This window comes from Coturnix japonica, chromosome 4 (genome assembly GCF_054131305.1).
Source record: "Coturnix japonica strain WE chromosome 4, WE-NBRP24, whole genome shotgun sequence".
Taxonomy (NCBI): Eukaryota; Metazoa; Chordata; class Aves; order Galliformes; family Phasianidae; genus Coturnix; species Coturnix japonica.
The window spans coordinates 8,868,477-8,892,357 of record NC_140666.1 but is presented as its reverse complement, the minus strand read 5'-3'; the positions used below and the strand labels follow the sequence as shown (position 1 = coordinate 8,892,357).

At 51.6% G+C, this 23,881-nt stretch overlaps 1 protein-coding gene across 1 annotated transcript in view; it reads right to left on the bottom strand.

Annotated features, from left to right (window-relative positions):
- The window catches only part of AR (androgen receptor), a 47,123-nt gene extending 26,877 nt beyond the window's left edge, over positions 1–20,246 (bottom strand). Inside the window, exon 1 of the mRNA XM_015860019.2 lies at positions 18,923–20,246. Coding sequence (XP_015715505.1) covers positions 18,923–19,887 — 965 coding nt within the window. The 5' untranslated portion in view covers positions 19,888–20,246. The remainder of the gene's footprint in view (positions 1–18,922) is intronic.
- Between the last annotated feature and the right edge of the window lie 3,635 nt (positions 20,247–23,881).

Genomic DNA, 23,881 nt, shown 5'->3' with positions numbered 1-23,881 from the left:
GTCTTCTGTGCCTGCTGCCACTTTCCCTATCTCCCACATTCAACAAAACCTCTTCCAAGTTCTGCTGGGAAAGCACAAGGAGCCTCTGCAGCCCTTGCACAACCCAGGCATATCCCAACAGAACTCCAGCCCTGTCACATCTCCTTATTCACCTGCATGCCCAAAGTCTTTCCCTGGCAGCTGCTGCCAGTCTGCCCCCTCCCTTCTGGCACACGGTGTGATGTGCCGCACTGCTGCCCTATCAGATAATGATGGGAAGCTGCTACACAGAAGGCAAAGGATAGGAGAGGTGATTTCAGAACTGCAAGCTGATGCATGTCCAGGCAGCATGACAAGTAGTAATATTTTAAGTTATTTACTAAAATTGAGTTTCTGTAAAAACACTGGGCTTGCTGGCTGGCTTCTTATTTCCAATAGGTCACTGCCATTGTCTGGTTGAAAATATGTGTGCTTGTAGTTTCTGGAGTTTGAATACTTGCAGACAGGAGTGAATGTTATGTTAAGAGTGAATGTCTCAGTGCCAGAGCTTTTTTTGTGTAAAGATCTTTGTAATTGGAAAGGCCCTGCTTGGCCCACGGGGTGAAGCATCAACACAGATCCCAGGGAAAGAGACCGCAGTGCTGGCAGGCAGCCCCTGTCCCAGGCTAACCTGTGTGCTGTCCCCAGGGCATGCAGGCAGCTCTGCCCTTCTACACGCAGCTCAGGCCAGAAGACCAGATCTGGTTGGCCAGATCAAGGTTTAATTAAGGAAAGATATGTGTGTTATTTGTCTGTCCCAATCACCAAATTTTCCACTTGAGTTTGCATTTCCTCGGGCATTTCTAGCTGCCGGCACTGCCGACCTGCGCTCACACAGCCCTGAGGCAATGCTGGAAGGCACAGTGCCCCACACCTTCCCTGGGGCAGCCTCACAGGTCACAGCGATCCCAAAAACAGGGAATCTGTGCAATCTGTGCTCACACACAGCGCTTCCTGACAGTACTAATGCTGCTTCCACTGGGAGAGCTCAAGGACCAACATCTCCAGAAGGGAACTGCAGCAAGGCCAGCACTTCGCTCACCAGAGCAGCTGCCTGGCCATAATCTTTTGTTTAGATATTTCAACTCTGGCAATAGGAGCAGCTTCTTCGGTTCAGAATACCCATTCTCTTCTGTTCAGCTTCCAAAGAGATACAAACTGGGCTGAGGTGAGAGAGGCTGCAAATGAGAAAAAGCACATCCTTAGGAACAGATGTAGAGATTTGATTCACTTAAACCATATCACAATCTGGAAAATACTTGGCCACACAGACAGCTCTTGAAGGGCTGATGCTATTGTTCCATGTATAACTAATAGGGATGTTTAATTTCAAGCAAAGGCCAGCTCTGCTCACAACACACCGGAGCAGTGTGCTCTTCACATACATGACAGCTGTGCCTACTAGAGCGCATCCGAATGTAATAAAATCCTTAGAAGTGAAGTATGAAATGGCACAATTATTTGGCGAGATCAGAACGCGGGCTCTTCTCTGTCCTCTAATCTTGTTGTCATTTCTGTCCTTCAAAAATGATGCTATTTTATATTCCACCTTAGAGAGCTACACAGATCCTACCTACATGTTGTTAATAACTGGAACAGACATTTTATCCCTAATTCTTAAGGCATGAAACAAAACTTTTGAGTCATTTGTCATCTTTTTACCAGTAGTAATCAGCATCTGTGACTCATCTGTCCTTTCCAAACAAGCTCAATTTCCAGGGCTTTGAATTACTGATCAAATGGAGGAGATCAGTCAATATCCAGCATTGGGAGGGACCCACAGGGATCACAGATCAAACCCCCAGCCTTACACAGCACTACCCAAATCCCCTGTCAGAGCTGTGTCCCATCACTCCCTGTGCTCAGGGCTGTGCCTGAGAGCTGCACCGTACCCACCTCCCTTTGGGTCAGAGCCTTTCCTCACCACTCCTCACCCTCAGAGCTCCCTTCCAGCTCCCTCTCTGTGCTGGCTACAACTCTCCTGCCTGGTTTAGGCAGATGCAGCAAACACCTCCTGTCTTATCCCCCCCCCCAGCACTCTGCCTTACCCCTAAACACCAGCACTCTCCCAGCCCAGCACGGCCAGGCTGCATCACCACTTCCTCCTGGGCCCTGGCAGCACCACAGCCCAACCAGCATCACCATGGGGCTCAGCTCTGGCTGCTGCCATAATGAAATGCTGCTAAGAAATAAACAACAGGATGATACAAAAGCTTTGCTAAAAATGTCTCTTTCATCCTGCATTTCTTGGGATTCCAGCAATGCTGGACCTCTCCTTCAGTATCTGTTACCCTCATTCTCCTCTACATGCAATTAGAAATCTAAAAAGAATTAATTTCTCTCCCTCTGTAAGGCTTTTCTGTTATTTTTGCTGTGTATCTCAGGCAGGAAATAAGCAAAAGGGACTCACAGGAACAGCTGTTGTGGTGACAGGAGGAATCAAAAAGACCTTGGAATATTTTTGAGGCTTAATTATTTAAAGCTGCAAAGTGAGTTAGCAATTGGGGCTTGAGTGGCATGAGACAACATAACATATTTTTTAAGAGTTCCTCCTGAGAAAAGTCATATGAGTACCACCGTAGCTCCATACACCTGTGTTTGGTACTCGTATGTGTGCCCACAGGCAGATAGGGCTCTCTGATAGCCTCACACTGTACAGGTCTGCACAGAGATGGGGATAGGAGGGAACAGGCACACACTGAAAGTTAACCCTGCAGTAACTCTGCTGCCATCGGGGGTCTGCACTCGGGAAAGCTCTGACTTCCAGTTCCCATCATGTATGAAGACTGATGTTACAACAGCTGCTCCTTGGAGGGCACAACAGAGCTGAGATGTGAGATGGAGTGGCACAGCCTGCAGAGTGCTCCTATGCCTGAGTTGCCTTCACTGCCCACTGAGCTGAAAGCATCTGCCAGGAATGCCCACAGTAATAAAAAGATGCCAATTTGCCCTTTTTTTCCTCTTTATAGAGGAAAAAAAATGCAAGAAAAATGTAACATAAAAGGCAGGTATTGGAGTAGGAACTGCAATGATGGTACCTTTAATGATCTATTTTCCAACTGGTTTCTAAGAGACCTTTTAAGAGGACTCTCAGAACACACTGGCGGTGACACAGTGATGAGCCAGCAGTGGAGGACTGATGGGAAGAGTGCCTACAACCACCCCCAGCAGGAGGCAGCCCTTTGTGGGGCAGAGGGGCTGCAGGCAGTGTGAGGTCTGCTGCTCACAGTGTGCAATGCTGCACACCCAGGCTCTGCTGCTCCTCCTACACTGCAGGGCTCCAGAAAATAAGTACTGAGTATTGCAGGAGGCTTAAAACACACTAAGGCAGTTTGCACAATATATGGCAAGAGTCAGACTGCCTCAGAAACCCAAAGAAGGGAGATAGCAGAGTGCACACAGACACAACTTGTGGAGCAGTGACGTCAGGATGAGATTCCAGCCCCACCCACAACACAAGGCCAAGGTCAAGAGCTGCTCACACCGCACTCAGCCACTTCCACAGCGGAATCCAAACAGCCTCACTATCTCTTACTGCTACAGGGAGGGATTTACTGCCATTTCAGAAAGGTTCTTGGAAGGAAAATGAGCAGAGTCTACTGAGTTCATAACACATGCAAATATTTCTATAGAGTGGGAACTGTAACTCTGTAAAGTAATCATTTGCTTGTCAATGGTTACCTTCACCAAACAGCATCGGTTTCACAACACTCCCAGAAGACCAAAGACAGTCATGGGTAGGACAGAAGCCAACCAACCACTCCTTGTATCCTCCAAAGTCTCCATCTCAGCCATAAAGCTGCATCCAACCCAGCAAGAGCTGAGGCTCAGCTGCCCATCTCTCCCCATGCCCAGGTACTGTCATCATAAAGGAATACACTTGCTCTGGCACCAGCACGGCTTCTGCAGTCCATTCCCACCTGCTGTAATTAGTCCAATTAGTTAAGCATTCCACCGTGTTAACACAACACCACAAGCACTGGTTGCACTCCCTCTGTTTTTCTTCAGTTTAGCATAACAGAGCAAACACGATTTCCATCCACTTCAATTTTACATTTCTCATGCTAAAATTACTCCCACAGCTGCAACAGGACTACCCACCAGTCTGAAACGAAGACTTACAGCACTGTTCTGTGAATGGCTGTGCTTTTATGCTTGGCAAAATCTCATTGTTGCATCACCTCACTCCTTGATCAGTGCACTGTTACTGTTTGCACCCACTCGGATATAGCTGTGCTGTGCTGAACACATCACAACGTGCTGGCAGCTTTGCATCCTGCAGTGCTACATGGAAAGGTCCATCAGGCAAAAGTGCCCGTGGGGACATCAAGACCCAAACTGAGGACACACACAGAGACCTGGATGATGCAGGACCTTTCCCAGCCATTTCAACTAATGTCACATCTGAGCTACGGCGATGGTATTTGCATTAACTGCTGCCTTTACAATGGTATCTTCTGTATGTGGCATTTTCAAGAAAGACATTAAAAATAGCAGCCTCCTGTCAGTGGAACTGCATAGCTCTGCCTGGACAAGGGCTTATGAGTCACATCACAGCACCAGCACTGCTAAGAGCACAAGGGTACATTTCAGGAATGAGCCTTACCTTGCTGTACACATTCCCCTCTTGCTGCTGCTCTGGTTATAGCAGTGAGGGGCCTCAAAGCATCGCCACACTGCGCTGCCTCAGATAGCAAAGCTGCCTGGAAACTTTAATGCGTCCTATCTGTTAAAATACTTCAAAAACATGCAGCCTTGTACACTGAAATTATTTCCCTTTTTCTAAGTAGCCTTGACTGTGTTTCTGAACTGCCTGTGCTTTGTTTTCGTGTGTAATTGCTGAAGGCAGAGAACCAAGATAGCATCTCCGAGGCAGCAGAGGATGGTGCAGTGTGGACAAGAGACATGTCCAGGTGAACACATGTGGGAATTTGATCTTCCTGGCACCGCTGCGGGTGCGTGGTGCCCCTTGTGGGGGGAGAGGGACGAGCACACCCCCAGAACAGGGTCCATTGGGTGAGCACGCCCGCAGCATGGCACTGCTACTGCAGGTGGAAGCACGGTGGGGACCAGGGGAAGGCTCTCTGCAAAGCCCAGCTGCATGACTCTGCTCACAAATCTCATAAATTACTCTTTTTAAAATACTTTTTCAAAAGCCCAACCAAACTGTCCTGTGCCTATTGGTGGACACAGGAAAGTAGAGTTCATTCCCTCACAGTATCACAGTATCACAGTCTCGTGTAGGTTGGAAGGGACCTTAGAGATCATCGAGTCCAACCCCCAGGATTCGAGCCTCTGTGTAGCAGAGCAGCACTTCTACCACTTGCGTCACAGGGGGGATTCGAACCCGGGCCGCCGGTGTTGCAAGCAGTACTTCTACCACTGCACCACCAGGGCACACCTGGGAAGCCTGATCTTACCCCAACAATTCGCAGAATCACAGAATGACCTGGGTTGGAAGGGACCTCAAGGATAATGAAGCTCCAACCCCCCTGCCTGGCAGGGCCACCAGACTTCCACAATTACTAGATCAGGTTGCCCAGTGCCCCATCCAACCTGGCCTTGAACACCTCCAAAGATGGGGCATCCACAACCTCCCTGGGCAGCCTGTTCCAGGACCTCACCACTCTCCTAGTAAAGAACTTACCCCTAACATCCAACCAATTAGCTCAAACCTTCCAGACATGCCTCGAAATGAAGCAGAAAATGGAATTTGAGGTTACTAAAGGCTCCATAAAGCCTGAGCAGAGCCCCTCTCTAGTCCCAGCATTGCACGGGTGCCTCTGCAGGCAGCAGATGGCTGTTTGGGCATAAGGCTGAAATTGCTGCTGCTCCAAAGCCTAAGCTCTATCCCATGAGCTTGAGGAGCAGCATCAACATATCAGCACAGAAAAGGAGAAGATAAAACATTTGATTTCACCAAATGGAGGAAGCACCTGTACACCTCCTGAACGAGGCAGGCATAAAACAATCACAAAGTTAAAGGAGACTCACCTGATTACTGAGCACCAAGAAGACAAATAGTGAAAAAGGAGCAGTGTGAAGAAACACCAGCCCTGAGCAGCAGCTGTGCAGCATCACCCTGGTGACTGAAGTCACCTGGAATCCACAAGGACAGGACCTTGGTGTCTGTGGTTGCACAGAACCCTGCTTATTTCCCAAGGAAACAGCCCATCCTGTACAGTGCTTTTGAGTTACTTTAACACACACCACAATCTTCAGTCCTCAATTGTCTGCTGGCAAAATGTGACTACAGGGAAAATCACAAATAATGAAGTACATCTCATGCTCAGAGGCACCACCCCCTGGTCAGAGGGCTGCAGGCACACCAACACTTGGCTTTGCTCTGGGGACGCTCAGCCATCTGCCTCCAGCACAGAGATACTCATTAAGCACTGCAGTAGCAGTAAGGGGATGGGGCTGCTGGCCTCAGGAATACCTGACAAACACAGTGTGGGATGCAGCAAAGGCCAGGGGACCCATGCTGCCCTTCCACACATCCTTCACAAGCAGATTCCTCTTTGTTTCTGTACTACATGGATCTTAATGCCAGCACATTTATAACCCCAACAGGGAATCTCTGCTCACAGCACCCACAGAGTAATACTTGCGAGTCACGTCTGCTCATACAGCCACAAACAAACCAGCACCCCTCTCCAGCACTAACACAAATTGTCAACAGCGCTGTCAGCAGCAGAATACACACTCTGTGGGTGTGAGAACACATTTGCTCCCACCAAACCCGCTGCTCACAGCCAGACCCTCCCTGCCTGATTCTCAGGCAGGATTGAGGAATCCTCCCCTTCAGATTAATACAGGCACAGGAAAACCGCAGGCACATGGCTGCCATGGGGGCAAACCATGCATATGTGGGGTGTGGTCAGGACCATTTGCACATCTTCAGCATGGCCATAAGGACAGAAGCACACCGCTCTGGCAGCAGAGGGACAGGTGGAGCAGGGAGCAGTGCCTGCAAGATGGGGATGGCACAGCACAGGAAGTGCTGGGGGCTGGAAGCTGCATCCCAGCAGCATGCTCAGCCCTGTAGCACACCCAGCGGGGTATCCAGTGCAGCAGTGAACATCAGTTCACATTTTCATTTTGCTTTGAATGTTTTCCTTTTCAATTGGGCCATACTGATATCTTCCCAGAGGCTGATGCTGCTGTTTTTGTTAACAAGAGCTTTCTCCTGTTCAGCAAACATGTATCTGTTTTTGAGGCAATGACTTGACTTTAGATCTTCCAGAAAGTGTTGTACAGCTCATTTTTTATTTATCAGATGCTGGAAGAATGCTTAAATTGTGATGAAATGGGTCCTTAAAATCAAAAGAAATGTGAACATTCTTCTGTTAAGACAGGACTAAATTCACCAAAACAGACTGTTTCTCACATTAATTGTCTGCTGAAGCCAAGAAACATCACTTGTAAGCTGTAAACTACACTGCCTTATCTTTGCCTGAGGTTCTGTGCCACTGCTTCATGTCTCATCTTTCAGCCAGGCAGGAAGAAATTCTTCTGCATTTGCAGCCTGCTCAGCCCCAAGCGGGTCTTGCTCTGGACGACCACCCTGAACTGCCCTGTCTGAATACACTGGTTTCTCTCTGGATATGTGACCACTTCAGAGCTGGCTTAGCAATGCAGCAAACAACTGGCACTGACTTCTCCTGGGAATCTGGCCTCTTGCAGGCTTTAGCAACAGCTGCGCACCACCTACCATTATATTTGAGTCCAATAGATCCTAATAAACATCAGTTTCCCCATTCTTTCGCAATGAGAAAGTAGGAATCAGGCTCCACACCTTGTCCTGCTTACAACACAGGCATAGCAGCACTTCTCTTACTGCTCACTTAATGGAAGACAAACTGCCCTATCAGCTCTGCAGCCAGAGACAACGTCTGGTGGAATTTTGTCTTTATAATCCCAACCCCTGGTTATTGCCCCATGGAAGGGGTTGGTGTGCACAGGGCTGAGTCCCCAACAACTCAAATCCCAAATGCGGCTCCTGCAGCAGAATGGAAGAGCTCTGTGCCTGCCTGCTGAGGATTAGCTTCCAGGCCTGGATATTTGAAACTATAATATTTTTTCCCAGTTTTTTTTGGCTGTGAAATTATTGCTACAGAAACCAGCATCGCTAATTCTGTATTTTTACTATTGGATGAAGCTTCAGTTGAAAACGGGCAGATAATAGCAAAATCTTGCATGGAATATCCAGAAGACGAACAGCGATGAGAGCAGAAGCAGTCAACCCAGGAGGCACAGCGCTGCCCACAGGCAGCCCCACAGAGAGACGGGATGTGGGGAGGGAGTCCTGGGCACACCACTTCCCCCAGAGCACCACAGTGCTTGGGGCAGCCCCAACCCTGGTAACATCAGCACTCAGTGCAGTTGCACTCCTGTTATTTTTAGGTGTGTTTATAGCATGACCAAGCCCCTGCATAGATACAATTGCTGGGGCAGAGAGGAGGTTTGGGATATTTTGTCTGGAGGGCGGTATAGGCTGTATCTGCACAAATTCACACCACTGTCAAACCACTTGTTTTCTGGAGAAGACCTCACAACTTACACAATGGCACAATCTTTCCATGTCCTCAAAGCAGATCATGCTCTGAGTCATCTCAAAGAGAAACCATGCAAGTTATAAGGAAGGCTTCATGTTTTTGCAGCCTTCCTGGCACCCTCAGTCTCACCAGCACAGCACCCAGAGTCACATCCCTCTGCACCAGCACCAGCAGCTTGTCACCAGCTGTGCTTTGTGGCCCCACACCACACTGCAACACACATTGCTGCCTGAGAGCCCCTGCCACTACCCTGCACCTTGGAGCACTCAGGCCTGTGTTGAACATGTGCAGTGTGCTAGAAAGGACCCTGCAGGTGTGCTCAGCAGTGACCCTTGGGTGCAGTTGCCTCATAAGAATGAATGCTGGTAGCACACTGTATCCAGGGATGCACACCATGCAGTGCAGTGTCTGTCACATCTGGGAAACACAGCTCCCAGCACAGTCCCAGCAGAACATGGCTCCAGACAGAGCCTCTCCTGGCACCACGGGAGCAGCACCAACCCACATGGCCACAGTGGATGCTGAAGCACTGCGAGGCCACAGCTCTCCTGGCCCAGCTGCACTGAACAGTGCTGTGTCTGCTTTGCTCCTGTCTTGCCCCTGCCTCATGCTCCCCCAGCAGTTAAGCAGCCAGGAACCATTTTTCTTCCAAGCCTGTCTGTAAACCAAAACACAGATGTCAGATCTAATTTTAGGCACCCAGCCTTGAGAGCACTCACTCAGCTCTCTCCTCAGCTAGCAGCAAGACAAATCCACCATGGGTATAGAGTGAGGGATGGGGCCAATCTGCCCCTCTCCCTTTGACTGTCTCATGTTTCTGGAAGAGCAGGAGCACACAGACACACAAGCCATGGCCACAAATGCATGCACGCATCCGTAGAAAATCCAGAAAGAAATCCAGATCATCTGAAAAGCATTTTCATGTGGGATCACTCCAGTTAATGCACCTCACTGCCACCCGGATTAAAGCAATAACTGTCTGGCAGACAAATTTCTTTTCTCCTTTTCTTTCCTTCTAATAGGAGAACAGCACTGCATAGAGCCCACTGAAGCCCTCCCAGCAGCACCCACACCGTGCAGTCCCGACACGTGGTGGGGGGAGGAAGGAACCTTCACTGGGAATGTCTGATACTAGGACTCATTCTCGTTCTGTTCTCAGCACGCTAGCCAAGGTCAGAGAGCTTTTCCTGCTTTTTCTAACCAGCAAAGAAGCTAATGCAGCTGAAATATGTAGCAGGAATCAAACTGCTAAGGAGACAGGGAGAAACACCAGAAAAGTACCATCTTGGAAAGGCAACAGTAGGACAGCAAAGCACCATACATTCCTGCCCTATCCGAGGGGCTGAACATGTCCTGGTGCACTTGGAAAATGCTTTTGGGAAAGCTGCCATCTGCCTACCTACACCTCTGGGCATTGTGAGAGCTTCCTCCAGGAATGCGGCAGCCGTGGGCAGGTGGGACAGTGGAGGTGCCATTGAATTTATCCACAGACTCCCATGTGCCACTGGTATCCTCCAGTGCCCCCAAGCATGCCCAAGCTGAGCACAGGAGTGCCAGGAGGAATGCATCCCCTCTGGCTCCAGGACTGTACAGCATGTGTTGCATTCTGCCTTTGATGCCCAGAAAATCAGTGGGCACTGCACAGAACTGCTGCAGGGACACCTGGGATGCCTGAAGGAGACTGGAGGCCACCTCAGTAGGTGCCCTTTCTGCGCCAGCACAGACCCACTGTACGAAAACACCTGCGGAGCTGGGGCTGAGCTTCAAGATGGTTTCCATTACTGCAAAACCACACCATGTTCTGTTTGCTTCCTGACAAACAGTTTGTACTACTTCTCAGGAGTGTCAGCATCTGGCTGTGTTCTCATTCTGTAGACAGGCTCTCCCATTTACAGAGCCTGGCATTTCCAAGCCCCAGCAGAGCACAGATGACCTTGCTCCTCCTGGCTCCTGCTCAAATCACGTTAAAAGTAAAAAAGCAGAGGGTGGAGCACTCTCCTGTGGTGCTGTGCCCTGCAAATGCAGTCCTGGTGGCAGGCTGCACAGGACCAGGCTCTGCCAGGGTGAATGACACTACTAATGGTGGTTGCAGTGCATCCCTGCCCTTCTGGCCTCCAGAACTGCCCCAGTCCTTCAGCTCAGGAGCCCAATGCAGGCAGTGCTGGGGCAGGCAGGGGTCACATTCATAACCAGAGGGATTTGTGCCAAAGCACCCACTCACAAAAACTCTGCTCTCCCGCCCTATTTATTGAGAAGGAATCATAATCTATTTTGCCCAGTTGCCTGGACGCTAAATGAGCTGCTGCTCAGCAGTGCTTCTGGAATTGCCACAGAATTACCATAAACTCCTTGTAGCATTTTTGTCACTATTAGAAGATATATTGAACTTCATTTACAATCACTCCTGAGGAGGAGCCAGGGCTGTAATCATTGTTGTTAAAGCAGAATGGAGCATACGTGGGCAGTACTGTGCTAACGCCCAGGGCTGCAGGAGAGAAGCGCCACACTGGGTAAGCACACAGCCTGTCCAGCAGGGTGTTTGCCATGACAACAGGGCCACTATATTTTATTCCAACAAGCCTTCTCATAGCACCATTATTGTTACAAAATAAAAGCAATTCTGGTGCACGCAGCGTGCCATGACTGCCAATCCCAAGGCCAGCAGCACTGAGTTAAAATCCCAGTGCACCCAAGCTAGGTTCTGCCACCACATCGGCCCAGTGAGCACTGCAGCACCGCCTGACCATAATCTGCTCTGCTCTTCTGGGCTATGAGTGACCAGCTGCAGTCTCTATCCCAGCACATGTTGCCGTGTCTGCCCGTCCTGCAGGTGGTGTGGTGACGTGGGCTGGTTGCACTGCGCTCCCATCGCAGCCAGAGGAGAATGAAGGGATAACACCAAAGTGTGCACTCAGTTATTTCCATGCAGCGCAGTTCCTGAACCTTCCTGGCAGCTGCCCTGGCTCCCCCACAGGCACAAGGCATAGGGTTCCTCTCACCTCATGCTGTCACCATGCTGCCAGAGCAGATTTCTCATGGTCCTGCTATCACAGCCAGCATCACAGAGTACTGAGCACTGCCTGAGTGATGGGCAATCATAGAATCACAGAATCACTGAGCTTGGAAAAGCCCTCTCAGACCTCCAACCCCACAACCCTCAGTGCCACATTTCCAAAATTATGGAACATCTCCTAGAAAAGTGACTCTACCAACTCCCTGGGCAGCTGTGACAATGCATCACTGCTCTTTGGAGAAGAAATTGTTCCTAATACCCAACCTCAGCCTCCCCTGGCACATGAGGCCATCACCTCTCATCCTAACACTGTTACCTGGGAGCAGAGACCAAACCCACCTCACTACAGCCTCCTTTCTGGGAGCTGGAGAGAGCAATGAGGTCTTGCCTGAGCCTCCTCTGCCCCAGAACGAATCACCCCTGTTTTCTCAGTTGCTGCTCATAAGACACAGATCAGTGTGCAGCACCATCACCAAAATCCTGCCCCAAAGCATGCCGTGTCCAGGGATGCTCAGGGTGAACCGGCTGTGGGCTCACACCACTGCTCATGAGATCTGCACTCTCTGACCACCCTGGTTCCCTGGCTACAGGTTCAGGCTGAGTGGGAGCTGGTCTTTCCCTCCATACACATTTGGCTCTCAGTTACACAACCACTTGCACACACTGCAAGGATCTGCTTGAGCAGCTCGCAGCAGCAAAGGTTTCTTCCTAGAGAGTTTCCCACAGCACAGCTGCCTTTCAGTGAATGCTCATCTGATAAACTCAAAACACTATCAATCCTGGGATGATAAAATGGGAAGGTTTTTGCTCTCATCTTTATCTCTGCAGTGCTGGCTTACAGTCACAGCAGGAAAGGATCCATCTGCAAGAGAGCAGCCAGGCCCGAAGCAGCAGAGCACCCCATGCCCCAACAGCAGATCACAGCAGCACGCAACACAGAAATCAGCACCCACACCTTAAAACCAATGATTTGTACAGTCAGAATTTGAAGAAATGGTGAGACAACAAGGATGGCAAAAACTACAGGCCGGAGAGCTATTTTTCTCTATTACAAATTATTTTTAACTCTGCAAAAAGAAACTGCTTTCATCACACCGGGACAAAGTGTTCCCTCACAACCACAAAAATCTGCAATATATTTTAGGAAATTTTTGGTTTCCTTGATGCAAGAAATGGCACCGCCTCCCGCTCTCAGGGTGGTTGGAGATGCGCTGGGATTTGCACCCATCCCAGCACCCACAGCGAGCTCCCATCAGCCGTTTCACTGCGGGTTTACCCTGAGCCCGAGGCTCTGCCTGCTCCGCTGCAGCTCCGCGGTGCCGTCCTGGCACGGGCACAGAGTAGCGCCCCCCACCAGGAGCAGGCGCGGCTAAAAGGGCCGTAGGGAGCGGGGAAACGCCGCCCTTCCCCGAAGGGGTATCTGGAGCGCAGATGGCATTCAGTGCCGTGATACAATGTTTTGTTTTAACTGCTTCACGGACCGTCCCACGCCCCTCGGCCCCGAGCCAGGCCCGGGGGCAGAGACTTCCAGGAACCGCCAGCCTCGTGCAACATCCCAGGGCCGTCCGATGCCACGACGCCCGTGGACGGTGCGCGGGGATGCGATCATGCCGCGCCTCCGGGGGCTGCCGGCCAGGACCCCCCACCCAAGCTGCACATAGTGCCTAATCCCCGTCCGCAGTCGCTAAAATACACAAGGCCCTTTTAGCCTCGGCAGGAAGCACCGAAGCACCTCCGATGTTTCACCCGAGTTCTCCGGCTGGAGCGGACTTCCTTCGCCGAACTGCGCTCTGGCGCTGCGGACTGAATGCAGAGCGAAGGAGGAACAGCGGCATCTGCGTAACAAAGTAATACTGTCGAATATTGTAACCAAAGGAAAGGCCGCAGGAGCTGCCGGGGCCGGGGGAGGAGAGGAGGGGAGAAGAGCTGTCTCCGGCAAATGTTCGCTTTCCCTGAGCTGCTGCAGTGGTTTGCCATGACAGAAAGAGAACGCAAACGCCCCTGTAACAAAGCTCCACCTGTGCTCTCACACCTTTCAATGTATTATTCCTTTGATAAATTTTTCTAAGTCCTCGGACAAGTGCCCCGCAGAGCTCACCCTTTCATTGCATCAAATGCTTAAGGGAAATTGGGAAAGAAAAATCAGTGAACACACCAAGAATGAGGCTTTGGAACCAATTTCCAGGGAGTGAGAACTCAGCAATGCAAAAGCTGGAGAGCAGAGCTAGGGAAAGCATCGAGGAGGATGGATGCTGTGGGGGGGAGTGTGCCCTGGAATATTTTTGCAGTGAATGAATGAGAAAGCACAGAGCTGCACAGCACCCATGGGGCACAGACCCTGCAGTGTGAGGGGACAAAGCTGGGCAGGGGCATAGACATGGTGGCAGACAGGAGAGCTTATCATGGGACTTGGTGCCAGTGGTATAAACAGGGGAAGAAATCTGGAGCCAAAGCAATGAGAGCACGAGAAGCAAACTGGCTAATAAGGGACAATGGAAAGTGGTGTTTTTCCTTCATTCGCTCCTCAAAGCAATTTGGGAGGGTCCCGTGCACCAGCAAGTGGCTGCACAGCCAGCCCTGGGAAGGGCACAGTCCTACAGGGTGAGCACACCTAACACTAGGAAAGACAATCTCATTGTGATAAATGAGAATTAACTGATGGAAAAGCACCAAAATACAATGAGAATGGTTTGTACAGCTAAGCATGAATAAAGCAAACAAGGCCTCACCTAAAGCACAGCATCCAGATGTGGAGTCCTCAGTGCAGGATAAACATAGGCCTTTTGGAGTGCATCCAGAGGAAGGCCACAAAAACAGTCAACAGAATGGAACACCTCTCATGTGAGGACAGGCTGAGAGCCTGGAGAAGGCTGGAGGGTGACCTGATAGCAGCCTGTCAGTATCTAAAGGTGGGCTACAGGAAAGGAGACCGACTCTTTAGCAGGGTCTGCAGTGATGGAACAAGGGGAAATGGCTTCAAGCTTAAAGAAGGAAAAAATAGGTTAGATATATGGAAGAAGTCTTTCCTGGTGAGCGCAGTGAGGCACTGGAACAGATTGCACAGAGATGTGGTGGATGCCCCAACCCTGGAGACTTTCAAGGTGAGGCTGGATCAGGCCCTGGGCAACCTGACTGAGGTGCGGATGTCCCTGTTCATTGCAGGGGAGTTTGACTAGATGGCCACTAAAGGTCCCTTCCAACTCTAAAAATTCTATGAAATGAGATTGGCCTTATAAGCTGCCATTTTGCAAACAGTTCTTGGAAGTGCGGTAGAACCTCACGTGATTTTCTACCAACACTGGGTGACCCACAGGTGCTGTTTTGTGAGGACACTGTACAGGCAGAGCCCACTCTGCAGCTGCTGCCCCTTCCTGCTGCCCGCAGCCCAGCCCAGGCACAACAGAGGAGCAGCTCTGCATACCTGCTGAGGAGGCAGCTCCCATGGGAGTCTCTGTTCCTCAAAACAACAGTGCTATTTAGGAACCATCTCTGTATACCATTCTGTGCTCAGAGCAGCCTCCTCAGTCCATCAGTGGGGAACCTCTGGAAGCAGCCTCTGAGTGCTGTGTTCCAGTGGAACTTCACCCCAGCCCTATCTGCATGGCTCTGGTTGTGCATGGAAGTAAAGCACTACCAGAAGCAAGCAACAGTGACTACAAGCAGGTGTGCCCCAGGGATGGTACCTCACACTACAAGTTTGCAGTGATCTCTGCTGCAGCCTGTAGGACTCAGCACTGGTGCAATTCATGGCCTACTGAGTGAGATGGAGTGTGCGGCAGACACGGCTGCTGTGCTCTGCACTGTGCCTCATGCAACAGTGTCAGAATGCAGTGCCCAAACTCTCCTTGAGAGGGGCAAATACTTCCCTATGTGGTGTGGGAAAAATCCAAACCCAGCTGAGGGAACTGACCATAGCAGTGCCAACGTCTGCATTTACAGAAGTTAAACAAACAAACAAACAAGAACTGAATGGCGATGAGGAAGAATTTTTTCTTATGCTTTTCCCCCTCCTTTTATCAGGAGCCATCAGAGAGCGCCTTAGCACATCAGTGACTTTCCCAGCTGCTTGCAGCGCACTGCCCATGGGATCCGTACCCACAGCCATGTACTATTTGTATACGTTACAGAGCTGGCCCCAGGGATGGGCTTCAGAAACAGCATTCCTCCACACACTGCTCCTCTTCAAAAGAAATATTTGCATAATATTGCCATTCCTGAGCAGAAAGGTCAGGTTGGCAACAGTGGGAGGGAGAATCACACTTCTGCAAAAGCCTTTGAGTGCTTCCAGCACAAAGCTGGGGGATCTGCAGTGCAAAGTCCAGCACAGACGAGCATGGTGTGGGCTGCTGGCACAGAGCTGAGCATGGCACAGCCAGGGGGAACAGGGCAGTGCAGGGGCAAAGCTGAGAAGCATGGCATGGCTGGGGAGCCCAGCACTGCAGAAATACAGCCTTCCACATGGCCTCATCTTCTAGGGAAGAAGCTGCCCTTGATGTCATTGCCAGAACCTTATCTTCTCCTCCAAAAGGCAGAAATTGTTACAGGTGTTATCTGTGAGTGTTATCATGATTGTGGGACTGGCCACAAAGTAGAGTGTGTGGCCGTTGTGCCAAGTGATGTGTAACCCCAGAGCATGCACCCACACGAACTGCAACAGGACCAGAGAATGGAATCTGCAGAGAGGTTCAACCAACACACATGGGGTCACAAAGCAGACAGCAACAATAGGAAATGCCCTGTGGGCACTACAGGGTGAGCCAGGTTTCTCTGAGCCAAATGTCCCCTGAATTCTTTTATCACCTTAGTGCCCATTATGGCAACAACAGCTCCCTCTTTGCATTTATTTTAATTTAAAACAGCCTAAACCTTTTACATGTTTCTACGTTCTAATCTTAAAGTCACTTTGACCCTGTGAGCTTCAATTTATTCTGTCGAGTCAGTGTCCACTCTGTTACATGGTCACCTTACAGACCGCAGGCAACAGTCACTCAACTGATAGAGCAGAGACCAGTAGCCCCAACCCCGCAGTGGAACAAAAGCTTGGATTAAGTCGCTAATCACACACAAGCACTGCTGCCATATTCACATACATTGTATCAAAAGCTTAACGTTCCGTCAAGTTGTGTTAATGCCCGCTTTGTTTCCTATGTAACATAGCAGCGTCTCTAAACCCAGGCAAACCTCTGCACAAGCACAGGGGCAGGCAGTAATGCTGCAAACATCGCAGCTCTGACACCACTACTGCTAAAGTCCCATCCCACACCGTACCCAGATAGCTTCCCACAGCAAGCAGCAGCAGTGGGACCCCAGGGACAGCATCTGAGCGGGGCTAATGCTGCGCCTGGCTGCTGCTGTCAGTGTCACATCATAGCCGTGTGCCACCAGAACAATCATGGCACCTCAGCCCCACCAGGCAGCCACATTTTCTCAGGGCTCTGGAAGGGAAACTCCAAAACTAAACCCACAGTGCTCTATGTAAAAGTTAATTATAAACAGCCCTCTACAAGCATGTTAAGAAACAGATGTTGTGTTCAGGACTTGATGTTGCATACAGGGTAAGGCATCTAACTGCTAAAGTACCTTTACCTAACTCAGACTTTGCAAGCACTCAGAGAATCGTAGGCTGTACTGCAGCTGCCAGTTACAAAGGCATAGGAACCTGAAGTGCAACAGGACAGTGCCACTGCTAAGAGCCCTGCAGCTGGCATCCCATGTCATTTGGGGTAGGATTGCCACCAACCACCTTTGGAAACTAGCAGGGTTACATGAGGGCCAAGCAGACTGCCCTTCAACACAAGCACCTCACTGAAATGTTCCAACTTCCTCATCCCTCCTTCCTTAGCACCGCTCTGCCGGAGCTAGGCAGGACACGCTGCTTCCAGCTCCGGCCTGACTTGCTGCTGCTGCAAAGCCAGGAGAAAACAAACCCTGAAGAGAAGCAGCAGAGGGACTACATGTGGTGCAGTGAGATCTCACCCAGACATACACAAACCTGAGGGAGCAACCCAGACAGCTTCAGCATGAGCACAGACTGGTGTTCCTCCCAGCATTGTACCAAACACACAGTGGGGTAAAGCACTGCCACTTGCTCACTGTGACCACACAGCAGTGCAGAAGCACTGGGACCAAAGCAAGGTGTTCTAAAGAATGCAGGGTCCCCCCAAGCTCTACTGCAGATGTGGCTAGGCACGGGACAGCAGGGGATGGGAAGAGAGAACCACACACACACACACAACTTTGCCACACTTCACCCAATGATCCATACCTATAAGCAGTTATATTGCATGGGCTCACAGGCAGACAGCACAGCCCTGAGCTTTGCCCACTGCTCCCAGGTACCTCCATCTTCAGGTGTCAGTAATTGAGAAGCAAAACTCCTTCAGCTGCACCCATCCCAACCGACTTCACACAGCTCTCAGCAGCTTTATATGCCTCAGAAGCAGCACACTGTGCAATGCAGGTCCTGCTGTGGGCATTCTGTTCACAGCTGCACTCAGTGTGACCCTTCCTCACTTTTGTCCCATTTTTTCCCCCCAAACTGCTTCTAAGTAGAACACACAAATATATTATTGCATAGATGACAATTACTACGCTAACCCCCACAAATGTGAGCACTTCAAAGCAGCATTTTTGCAGCACAGCAAACATTTTGCAGCGTTTTGAGCACAGCAGCTCAGGTGGGATGTGTTTGCTAGGAGCTTATTTACAGGGAAAATCCCATTGTGTTCCCATCTCTGATCGCAGCGCCCAGCGAGGTGTAGCGCTGTGGCTCACCCGGGGCTGCCTCTGTGCCTACTGACGCTTTTCGGTTTCCAAAACTCAAGGAAAAACCCCTAATCGGCGTTTTCTCACTCCCGGTTCTATCGGCTCCAGCAATTCTCCGTCGGTAACGCTCTTGGCTATGAGGAGGGGATCGCTCAGAGCCGCACAGAAGTGTAACGTTTGACCGCTGCTTTGCACTCTGTGTGCTTACTGTGCAGAGACAGACACCTTTTGTGTGTGCGCGTGTGTGATTAATTCACCAAGAAAACTACTACTACTACCAAGCGCATCTTCCCAAACACATCAGTGTTTTCTTCTTTTCCGTGAATACCGCTTTATCTCTACCCAAAAAGCATCAACTCGTACTCAAACCGGAGCCGCAAAGCCCGCTAGGTGTTTGCACGCCCACACTCAGCGCCGCTCGGTGCAGAACGATGCTGCTGAGGATGGCTATCACACACCGGCGGTGCTCGGGACGCAGCGGAGCTTCACCCGCACGCAGCACTGAGAGGAGCTGCGGGAAGAACGGGGCGGCGGAACCGCGAGCGGCAGTGAGACGGGCGGTACTTACCGGACGTCGCCGTAGGCTCCGGCGTAGCCCTCTGCCCAGGGTCCCAGCTCGCTCTTGATGCAGGAGCCGGGGGCGGAGTAGGGCGCCCGAGCCATCGGGTACCACGCATCGGCGGCAAAGTCGGCGTTTTCCGCGCGGACGCAGCCGAAGGCTCCGGGGGGCGGCTCGGCGCAGGGTCCGTACAGCTGACCCTCGTCGGCGAAGAAGGAGGGCCACGGCGGTGCGGGGACCGGCGAGCCCCAGGAGCCGATGGCCGCGGGCTCGGGGGGGCTCTCCAGCTTGATACGGGCGGGCGGCGGGAGGACGAAGCAGTCGCGGCCGGGAGGCTCCTCGGGCGGAGGGGAGACACGGTACAGCGGCAGCCCCGCTGGCACTTCGACGGCCAGGGCTGCCTCGGCGCCGCTGCTCTTGAAGGCGGCCGGTGCGGGCTGCTCCGGAGGTTCGGCGGCGTCGGGACGCGGGGCGCGGGGCGGCCCTCCGGGTAGCGCGAACATGCAGTCCTCGCGGGGCGGCGGCTCTCTGGGCGCTTCCAGCCCCTCCACCGCCAGTCCCATGGAGACTGACACGGCTTTGCAGAGCTCCTTGGCGCTGTCGCCCAGAAAGTCTTCCTTGGGCGCCGGTTCGGCTCGCCCGGCCCCCGGCTCGGCCTCGGGAGGCAGAAGAGGCAGGGCTCCCGGCTCGCCCAGCAGCTCCTTCAGGTCCCCGGTGCACGGGAAAGGCGAGCCCATGGCCGGGCGGGCGGCGGCGCAGGGCTCGGGCAGCGGCAGGAACGAGGGTGAGGAGACGGGCGGCGGGCGGGGGCTCTGCGGGCACGGGGCTCCCGGTGCGGGCAGGCCGGGGCCCGGCTCGTCCCGCGGCGCCTGGAAAGCTTCGCACACGCTCTGGAAGAACGTCTGGAAGGCGCCGCGGAAGGTCCGTCCCGGCGGCCGCGGGTACATGCGCCCGATCCCCAGCTGCACCTCCATGCCCGCGGAGCGAGATTCGAGCTGCGCTCCTCGGCCGCTGCCCCTTTAGCGGCTGCTCAGCCCCGCGGTTCCCATCGCGGCGCGGGGCTCCGCGCAACAAGCAGGGAAAGTTGGGCCAGGAGGTGCTCGGGCCGGGCCTCCTCCGGCGTCTGCCGCGCGCGGCTCCTTGCAGCGCTTTTGATCGGCGGCCGGGAGAGAGGCGGCGGGAGGCAGGATCGCGCCGAGAGGAGGCGCGGAGACGAAGACCGCCCCGCGCCGTAAATTCGGTCCCGAGTCTCCGCAATGATTAATCCGGTAACTCGCGGGCGGCTGCGGGGGCCGCGCTGGGGGCGGTGAGAGCGAACCCCGGGGGCGGCCCCGCACGGCGAGGAACAGCAGCGCCGCCGCCCGCTCCACCGCCCCCGGCGCGGCCCTCCCAGGCGGATTGGGGCTGTGGCGAGCTCTGGGAGGGGGCCGGGACCGCTCCGCTCCGCTCTCCTCTTCCTATGCCTGGGTGCCGCGGAGCTCGATTTCCCCCATCCCCGTTCCCGCCCGTCCCCGGCACGCGGTGGGTGCCTCTCGTCGTTCCTCAGCCCCGCTTTGGTTGCGAATGGCGGACCCGATCATCTCTGAGGTGTCCCCGACCCGCACTATTCTGCCCTCCGGCTGCTCCAATCTGTGCGGCAGGCCAGAATTCAGGGAAAAGCGTTCCCCTCGCTGGACGCTGGCACTGCCGTCGGGCCTTAGCTCAGCCGCGCTGCCCTAACGTGCTCCTTTACCCTTCAGTATCTGCATACTGTTCTCTTTGCACCTAAAGAAGCCCGACGCCTTTTGTTGGCCAGCAGCGAGGAGGCTGCGCCCTCCGTTCTCTGCTCCGCATCAGCCATGGGAGCAGCAGTGGGTGCCCCTGTCCCGCAGGCAGTGCAGTGCTGCTCCCACGCAGTTCTGGCCAAGCAGCCAACAGAGCGCATCGGTGTAGGACCTACTGTAAACAAGACTTGAGCTCCCCTTACTGGCCCCGTCAAAACAGTCCTAAGGCCACTTTCTGCGGTAGGCGCCGTTCCCAGGTAACCCGATAGCAGAGTTGCGTGCGTCTGACATGCAGTGGAATAAACCCATTAATTCCAACTCATTTGGAAGCGAGGGGAAAAGAAAAGCAATGATTTGTTGCAAAAGGGTGGGAAACGGAGCCAGCTGGGAAAACGACAGATCATTTTCCATCTTTTAAAAGCATTTTTACAAGCCGATGAAGATGGAAAGAAGCGAAGTGAAATGCAGCCCCGCGGGGTTTGGCTGTGTCCCCGCACTGAGGGCGGCACTGGACTGCAGCCCTTGGTGTGAGGGTTGTGCGTGGGCTCCGGGCACACATGGGATACCAGATGGGTTTAACGACGAGTGACACAGTCCTTCAAGGGGAAAAGCACAGCTGAAACGCCAGTGTGCAAAAATAGAGGGAGATACCATAACACATGTGGGTAGTGTCCATGCAGACCCCCCCGGAGCTCAGCGGTCCCCCCCCAGCTGCATGTGGCTGCATCCCGGGGCACTGAGGGACTCTGTAGGGCGGGGGGGCTGGGCGGGCTGTGAGAGGAGCTGCCTGTGGGCAGGTTCACATGGAAAGGGATTTCATAGAGAAATACATTGATGTGTGTTCTTTCAAAGAACAGATACAAAGCTTTACTTGGGTTTTCTGAAACGTTAGCAGCAATATTGAAAAGAACTTTTTTTTCACCCATTTTTGCATGGGTGAATTCCTGTTACAGCCGTGTGGTGATCATGGCCTGGCCCTGCTGAAAGTTGCTCTGTGCTCCAGTAATGGTGGCACAAAACCGAAATCTGCAACTGAACCTTGCAGTGTTATCCCCTGAGAAAGATGGAGAAAAGAAATCGCGCCCAGAACAATCTACTGCTGCTCCAAAGGCAAACAGACACCTGCCAAGTGCTACAGATTCCTTCTTCCTTCTTTATCTCTTTTTCTTTCTCTTCATTTATTTCCTTCCTTTCTCTTTCTCTCTTTCCTTCTTTCTCCTGGGAAGCACTTAATTTTCTCCACATTCAAAGATTTCTTTTTACATTCTATTAATGGATTTTCTGGTGTGTAAGCATATGACTGCGAGTGCTACTTTTTAAAGGCTTTGTGTATGTTAATCTTTATAATTACCTGAAGGAGAAAATTGTGCACTGCCGTGGCACTCAGTACTTCAGCAGTGCTTTATTTGTAATTGTTATCCTATTAAATGTTGCTTTCTGCAGCATTTCAGGGTTGTTTTTCTGCTTTTATCAATGTTTTCCATAGAACTGCCCTTAATAGTGCAGCAATTGGATGCAGCATATGTTTGCATCCACCCCCCCCCTCTGCAATGGGTTGTTTTTCTGTAGGTAAGCCAGGCTATGGGTTTAATTATCAATTAGAAATGAGCAGCAGTACGATCCTGCGTTGGTAAAAATACCTTCCCTATGTGAGTCCATGCTTTGCATCCCAGGACTCTGCAGTTTCAGCTGGATAAATGCACACAGTGAGAGCACAGCAACAGTGAGACTGAGCTGTGCTTGTGTTCACAGGGATGCATGGGCATTCCAAGCTGTTGGGTGTCTGCATGCGGGATGTGGGGAAAGAGGGGGGGGACTCAAAAAGTGATACATTTCAACATGGGGCATGAGACACACATGGCTGCACTATAAGAGAAACAGCTTCTTCTCCTCTGCATTTCAGGAGTGTTTTCTCAACATAAACAAAATGTTGATTGATTAAACACATTTTAAAATTGAAAATACATTCTCCATCCTCAACTTAATACATGCTATAAAAATATACAAGACAGCACAACGTGGCTCCACACTGACTGTTGGTGACAGTCACTACTAGAGCACCTGAAATTACAACTCACTGTAAAGACAAACGGCTTCATTAAGTGGGGCACCCCTCATTACAAGACAGCAATGAATGAAATATTCCTTTCGTAACCGCACTGAATCAAACTGCATTTCAAAATCAATTAAATGTGAAGAATTTTAAGACCATTTTAATATAGAGGCGTTCTCATGTAATTAATGTTGAAAAACCTGGAGGAAAAAGAAAGTCAGAGGTGTACTTTGATATTTGCAGTATTCTTCCCTTTAGATAAGTAGAGAAGCGGAGCCCTTGGCAGTGATCCACCTTCCATCAGCACGGCTCACACAGGAGGCTATTTGAGCAGCCATTCAGCTGTGTGTGCTGAACATGAACTGCAGAAACAGACATGGGGCTGTGTGTGTTTGGGTGGGGGGAGGAACCTCAGTGCTTTGTGATGTGCAACACAAGATAGGTATCTTAATATAGGAACCCAATCTTAAAATATTAAAGATGCTTTCTCCTATCTTCTTGTAGAAAACCAGCTTGTATGTGCTTTATTACTCCAGTTACACATCTTAGAAGCAGTTTCTCCATTACTGGAAAAGAACACACTCTTCTTGCCTTGAATTCAGACATTTCTTAAGCATACCCCAGAAATGGAAGGAATTATTCCCTTTATTTCTTGTTAGGAATGCTGGAGGTTGCTATGCCTCTCTTTTTCAATGGCTGCATCACTGCAAACTTGTACCCTCAGCAGCTGCTGCTCACAGCTCTGTTACATTTCCCTCAGCTCTCACCTGGTTGGTACCTCTGTCTTTCCTTTCACTATGATCTCTGCTGGGCTCACAGTGACACACTGGACTTCCAACCTCCATCAGCATAGACCATTTGGAAACTCTACAAGGATGCTCCTGAAATCCTGACCTTTGTGGCACTGCTTACAGTGCTGTGATGGTTCTCACATGCTTGGTGGGGCCACACAGTCACAGTCCAGGGGGCCACAGATCAGGGCTGTGGGCAGGGGCTGGAACCAAACCTCCCACTTCTGCTCACTGCAGTGTGGCAATGGCTGTGCAGAGACCTAACAGCAACTCACACAGAGCACACACTTTCTCCTGACATCCAGAGAAGGTTTCTTATCAAGAGGCCTCCCTGATAAGCAGCTGAGTTAGATCTGTGGTA